This window comes from Zea mays, chromosome 2 (genome assembly GCF_902167145.1).
Source record: "Zea mays cultivar B73 chromosome 2, Zm-B73-REFERENCE-NAM-5.0, whole genome shotgun sequence".
NCBI classification, from domain to species: domain Eukaryota; kingdom Viridiplantae; phylum Streptophyta; class Magnoliopsida; order Poales; family Poaceae; genus Zea; species Zea mays.
The window spans coordinates 161,754,477-161,761,114 of record NC_050097.1 but is presented as its reverse complement, the minus strand read 5'-3'; the positions used below and the strand labels follow the sequence as shown (position 1 = coordinate 161,761,114).

Here is a 6,638-nt window from a genome sequence, read left to right as displayed (position 1 = left end):
TTGGAGTTTCCCGAAGCTGGCGAGTTCCTGAGGCCGACCTCCCTTGGCGCACCGGACACTGTCCGGTGTACACCGGACAGTCCGGTGAATTATAGCGCGAGTGCCTCTGGAAATTCCCGAAGGTAGCAAGTTCGTGGTGGAGTCCTCTGGTGCACCGGACATGTCCGGTGGTGCACCGGACATTGTCCGGTGGCACACCGGACAGTCCGGTGCGCCAGACCAGAGTTGCCTTCGGTTGGCCCTTTGCTCCTCTGTTGAATCCAAAACTTGGTCTTTTTATTGGCTGAGTGTGAACCTTTAACACCTGTATAACTTATACACTGGAGCAAACTAGTTAGTCCAATTATTTGTGTTGGGCAATTCAACCACCAAAATTAATTAGGGACTAAGTGTAAGCCTAATTCCCTTTCAGCCGCGCCGAGGCCGGCTTCGCCGAGCGCGGGCCTCGCGCCGCGTCTACGACGGTCTGGTGTCGGTCGGTCGTGCTCCAGTCTAGGCGAAGTTGCCGGGTATCGGACAACGTCATCGGCGTCACAAATTTCTTCACGCATACCTTCCTGTTGTTCAAGAGGCAGAGCCCTCCAATTTTCTTCAGCAGCGAGCGATCCATTCCTCTTCTTCCTCTGATTTCGCGAGCACGTGCTGATAATGTGTTGAATTTCAGTGGTAACGAGACACAGAGAATGGAGAGAATGACAGCCAGTTGTATTAATCTCATGAAGTATTGCACCCCTTACAATTAGATCATATGGAATGTTTTCTAACAAAACCATCTGGCATTTAAAATTTTCCAAGCACTAGGGGCGGATATCGAGCTGGCTCGACTCGGCTCGACTCGACTCGAGTTGGCTCGTTAAGATAACGAGCTGGCTCGGCTCGACTCGTTATGTTAACGAGCTGAAGATCCAACTCGGCTCGACTCGTTTGCCAACTCGAGCTGGCTCGTTTAGCTCGTGAGCCAGCTCGATAATACCATGTCTAGTGTCTACGAACGGATATAAAAACATGTAGCAAAAGAAAAGAAGGAGATCTATTTAGAAAAACAGAATAGAGTTTGCAACTTAAGATTTCACACTCAACAAAGAACAAGATTAACTATAGTAGAGTACAAGATTAACTATTTTGGATCCAAGATTATTGTAGTTTGACTAATTACTTCAACTCGTTTGGCTCGCGAGTCAGCTCGCGAGCCAGCTCGAGCTGGCTCGTTATCGTAACGAGTTGAAATACAAGCTCAACTCGTTACAAATTATAAACGAGTCGAGTCGAGCCGAGCCACTATTGAGTCGAGTCGAGCGAGTTAACGAGCTACGAGTTTTTCGTCCAGCCCTACCAAGCACAACAAGACACACTAGCCAGCCAAGCTCTTGGCGCCCTTGAGTGCTAGCAGTGCAGCTCCATAGGCCGCCTCAGTCTGCTGGGCCTTCCGGACGCCACGCCGAGCACCCTCTCCCGGATGGCCGTCCACCTGTCGTTCTGCGCTCCTCCCCCCGCTGTGAACACCTCCTCCACCGCCGTCGCGCCGAGCTCCTTCAGCAGGCTGTACCCCTTGGCCTGGTCATCCGATCACAGTTAGCTTGGTGGTTCAAATCTAAATGCGCCAAATTTAAAAGCAACGGAGTTTGATTTGGTTTGGACCTCGATTCGCGCGATCGATTCCAGTATGCCGTGCAGGTACTCCGCGTCGCTCCCAGGGCGCGGCTGCAGCCTGCAGAGACGACGACGACGACAACAAGAAGAAGAGACCGAATTTGAAGTTGCAGAATGGAGGAAGACACACAGGCACGCCTATTGAACATACTGAACCTTGGCATCATGTCTGGGTCGGAGACCGGGAACCTCTCGCCTTTCTTCGGCAGGGGGTAGTAGTCGAGAGGGGAAGGGACGGCCGGGTCGATGTGCTCGCTCAGCGCCGCGAGCTGGTCGTCCGTGAAGAGCTGCCGGAGCACGGCTCCCCCGGTGTTGGACGCCCCGCCGACGAGCCACACGTCGTCCAGGCGGTGGCTGTACACGCCGAACCTCGCGTCGGCCACGTGGACTCTGCTCACCAGCTTGATCGCCAGAGTTGACCCCAGCGACGTCACCTGCTCACAGTTACTTTACAGTAGTGTAATCAATCGTCTTTATTTCGGTTCGTGACTAGCAGTCCTCCTAGGGGTAAGTAGGGGTACTCACAGCTGTTCCTGGTTCACTTCTGCGGGCAGCAAGAAACGCCGCGATGCTGTCAGTGGTTCCAGCGCACACAACGCAGTCCTCAGAAAATCCTGCGCGCGTGCCAAGGCGAGACCGAAGATGAAACGATACGCAACTGGCGGATTGCTCCAAAAAAGACTCGGAAACCGTCGGTACGTAGCCTACTTACTACTACTAGCACGTAGTACGAGCGTTTACCGTACTGTGAGCGCACGTCGTCTCTGAGCGCAGCGACGGGAGCCCCAGGTGGTCTGACGGCGGCCGGCAGCATGCGCGAGTAGGGCTGCGAGGTCAGCCAGCCCGGGTAGGCGCCGAGCTCCGGGTCGTAGCCCACCTTGAGCGCGCTGTTGTAGTCGGAGACGCCGCCGGGCCGGCCGTGCAGCAGCCACAGGAGCCAGTCGGACTGGTGCATCAGCACCGCCGCGCCCGCGGCTGCGCCGCCCGAGGCCGCCCACCACGACACCAGCTTGCAGAGCGTGGAGGTGGGGGAGCACACGGTGTGGTTCGCCGGCGCCACCGACTCCACGGCGGGCAGAGCGTCCGGGAAGCCTTCGTTGTAGAGGAACGGCCCGCCCAGGAGCTCCCCGGTCTCGCTGCGTCGGCGGATGGTTAAGTAGCCAATCATCATCACACACGAGTACACGACACACTCACACGCACGCATTTATTTGCCGGGTTCGACCGCGTGCGTCGGCCGAGAAGTTTTGGTTCACCTGTCGACGATTAGCGCGGTGGCGGAGGTGCCGTCTATGGAGATGGAGGAGACGGACGGGCGGTGGGCAGGCGGGACGTCGGCGAGGAGCTGGAAGAGCGCCGCTCGCCACGAGCTCGCCCAGCCCGCGGCGTCGCCGACCTGAGTATATAATATATATATACCAACTCCAGTCAAAGGAATAAAGGATTCGCTGGCTGGTTCGTCGTCAGGGACGGACACGGACGGAAAGCGGATGCTCGGCTCTTACAGGCGCACAGTAAGCTCGCTTCCCTTCCGAATGGATGGCCCCGTGCTCGTCGATGAGGGCGTATCTTGCTCCGGAAGTGCCGAAGTCTATCCCGAGGTACAGAGGAGGCGTGCCGGCGCTCTCGCCGCCCGGATTCTGCTGGCTGAGCATGGTAACTCTTACTTTCGATGTAGCAGCGCGGCTATGATCCCTCCGGAACCCTAGTAACCCTGGAAACATGTAGCATTCTTACAGGCCTTGGATTGGATTGGATGAGCAGCAGCGCAGTGACAGAGCATGAGGTATCAGGTATGTTTGGTATGGTCCGTTACCTCGTTTTGCAGGGTGGCGGGGGTGAGGCAGCAGCTCTGCTGAGGGAGTGAGAGCTGACACCATGGGCGATCGGCTTTGATTTGGAACGAAAGGAAGGAGACAAGGAGGTGAAGGCGATGCTGTGCTGGCCCAGGTCGGCCGGGGAAGGATAAGGGAAGAAGATTCTGACGAACGGGAACGCCACAAAATAATCTTTGCTGGGCCCGAAGACGGACCAGTACAGAATTTTACTGGGCCGTGGTTGTGACCACCTATACCCGACAGAGCGAGGTGTGCACTGCGTTTGGCGGGGCCTGCCCGACGCACGCCGGCACGCCGAGCCGGTAGCAGAGGATCCCCGTTCGCCTCCCTACAACCTGACCCCCCCACGGCCCCACCCCCCTCCGTCGGCGACAGGGCGAGCGCCGCCGCCCTTGTCTTCGCCGGCGACGAGCATCGCCAGGTGCGACCGCCGCTTCCCTTGCATTTTTATCCGGATCTGACACAATCGTATATAACTATGTGTGCATGTATTAACGCCCACTGGCTTCGATTCGGTATCAATCCTAGGGTTTGGTTACAGTGCCTGGAATTTGCATCTTTGCTTCTGCTTCTGCCGGAACCTCAATGCTCTATCTGATGGGCAGAATGGGTGTGCAGGGGACTACCGATTGCAGGGCGGTTGCGGAGATGGGGGCTGATCAGAAACCACGACAAGGTTCGGGTTTTCTCCTACAGATTGCGATCTCTAGAGGTGGATTTGCTTTTCCTCACATTCTGAGATGGAAGCCGATGATGGCAGCCTTGCCATTCGGAACTGGGGCTTCTACGACACCGTCAAAGGCAGCCTAGGCCTGCAGCTCATGTCGTCCATGCCGCCTGACCGGGACACAAAGCCGCTGCTCCCGAGAGGTGCCTTGCTGCAGCAGCATGGACATCACAATGCCGCACACCAGCTCCACGCGCAGCAATCACAACATCATCGTGACTATGCTGGCGGCACATCCTGACCCGGACACAAAGCCGCCTGTAAAGAAGAGGTGGCAGGTTCGGCAGCCTAAGTCACTGAAGCCTAGGAAGCCTAAGAAGGCTGCTGTTCCACCAGAGAATGGGGCACTTAATGAGCATGCGCCCCGAAGGAGGGGACCTAAGAAGACTGTGGGGATGGTGATTAATGGTATTGAGTTGGACCTTGCTAACATACCGACACCAGTGTGCTCATGCACCGGAGCTCCCCAGCAATGCTACCGATGGGGCGCAGGTGGCTGGCAGTCTGCATGCTGCACAACTTCTATTTCAACGTATCCACTGCCAATGAGCACAAAGCGCCGGGGCGCTCGAATTGCTGGAAGGAAGATGAGCCAAGGTGCATTCAAAAAGGTGCTTGAGAAGCTTGCTGGCGAAGGGTACAACCTTGCTAATCCAATTGACTTGAAGACGTTTTGGGCTAAGCATGGCACAAATAAGTTTGTAACGATCAGGTAAAATGACATAGTATGTTTCTAGCTTTGTAGGTTGTAGAGCTGCAGTTAGGCCCGATTTATTGCTTTTATGTCTATGTAAGAATCTGCAGAAATTTGTAGTAGTAGTAGTAGCAGCAGCATGTAGCAATGTTTAGTTTTAAATGACTTAGTTGTAATGTCTATCTTGAGCTTCAGATATTGACCCGACTGAAGCCTGTTTGTATCCTTCACTTTGCAAATTGTAGTTTACCCTGTACCCATAATTGTCTCTAATTTAGGGCATGGAATTTAATGCATTAATTAAATCTGTGTGGAAGTAAGCACTACGTGGAGGTTTTCTCTGGTGGACTTTTACCAGTTCCTTTTGGACAAGGAGATAAATGTGAAGTTTCTGTATGGCATATCTCCTATTCTCCTAAGCTATTTTCTGTGAAGCGCTCATATTGCATATTCAAAGTCTTACAATTCACACTCAAGAACAGGATCGAGCAACGAAATTCTTGTGTGTATCTTAATTACTCTCCGCTCCAGTGGTCTGGCCAAAGCAAATTTATTGTTTCTGTCATTCTTATTTTAACAGAGGTAAACCTTGCTTTTATAGAAAGCAAAGTGTTTACAAAACTGAAAAACAGTACTGAACTTCGCTTTTTAGTTTGTGTTGTATTCTTGTCAAGTACTTGTTGGCATGCAGTATTTCTTCAGCAAGAATGTATGCAGGTTGGTTGTGCTTAACTTTTTTTATAGTACATGGGTACTGTTTGGTTCAGATGCTATTAAGGTTGGTTGTGCTTAACTTTCTTTATAGTACATGGGTTCTGTTTGGTTCAGATGCTATTAAGGGAATGATAATGGGATCTCTTACCGGCCGTAATGTTTAGTAGTTATAATTAGATTGGATAGTAGTACACTACTAGAAAGAGCTCAACCAAACATAAGTATTGGTATCTATTATCCCATATAATCTGTTTATGTTACATTTCGGCGAATCAAACATCATCATTGTTGCTTTGGTTCCATGTGTTAGAATAAAGAGGCTATCCTAGAGCTAGGACCATTTTTTATGATGTGGTTATGTCAGAAATGATTGAGAAGTATTTTATTGTTTCTTTCTCGAAAGACCCGTTCATCATTATATTAAAAAGGAAATAGGTCAAGGCCTAGAAAGTAACAAAAAACATTATATTAAAAAGCAAATAGGTCAAGGCCCAAAAATTGACAAAAGAAAAACAAGACCTCCTTACGGAGGCTAAAAATAGGCATACAAAAACTAATCCATCTAACAAAAAGAAACCTACTACACCTATATTTTAGGGAGGGAGCTGCAAGGAATGAAGGAGAGGCCTCCGGCCCCAGAAATCTCCCACATTCTTCTCTCCTCACCAGATAGTCCAAGAACCAAGGCTAAATTAGGCGCTCAGATCTGTTCTGATGGTTTTAAATCTCTACTACCTATTAAGACGGTAAGGGGTAGGCTACCACCATTCCCATTCCCGGCTGTCTGTCTTTCTCATTCCCTCTCCGTGCAAAGCCCATTCACATTTCCATTCTCGGCGGTCACGTGTCTTTCTCATTCCCCCTCCCACAAAGCTCATTCTCATTCCCACGTGCATCCCACGCCTAGCTAAAATTAAATTAAAAAAACAGGCTCCCAGGGGATTCGAACCCACGACCCCTCAAGTAAATGTACTCGTAGCTACCGCTACACCACATGTGTGTTTATGTCTATATC

General features: G+C 51.7%; 2 protein-coding genes across 3 annotated transcripts; one reads left to right on the top strand and one right to left on the bottom strand.

Annotated features, from left to right (window-relative positions):
- Positions 1-1,016: 1,016 nt before the first annotated feature.
- LOC100382087 (xylulose kinase-1) lies at positions 1,017-3,525 on the bottom strand. The gene is made up of 8 exons (NM_001174850.1): positions 3,467-3,525; positions 3,156-3,364; positions 2,907-3,046; positions 2,392-2,786; positions 2,176-2,264; positions 1,807-2,084; positions 1,639-1,708; positions 1,017-1,554 (listed from the first exon to the last, which is right to left on the bottom strand). Exons 2-8 carry the CDS (start codon positions 3,303-3,305, stop codon positions 1,384-1,386), a joined length of 1,293 nt encoding a protein of 430 aa, NP_001168321.1. The 5' UTR covers positions 3,306-3,364; positions 3,467-3,525; the 3' UTR covers positions 1,017-1,383.
- A 233-nt stretch (positions 3,526-3,758) lies between these two features.
- LOC100285904 (uncharacterized) lies at positions 3,759-5,214 on the top strand. 2 transcript variants are annotated; one of them, NM_001398267.1, is made up of 3 exons: positions 3,759-3,909; positions 4,107-4,164; positions 4,249-5,214. In NM_001398267.1, exon 3 carries the CDS (start codon positions 4,377-4,379, stop codon positions 4,929-4,931), a length of 555 nt encoding a protein of 184 aa, NP_001385196.1. In that variant the 5' UTR covers positions 3,759-3,909; positions 4,107-4,164; positions 4,249-4,376; the 3' UTR covers positions 4,932-5,214. The 2 variants fall into 2 exon arrangements, with proteins under 2 accessions (NP_001385196.1, NP_001385197.1); NM_001398268.1 differs by having other exon boundaries at positions 3,763-3,909; positions 4,107-5,214.
- Positions 5,215-6,638: the final 1,424 nt, after the last annotated feature.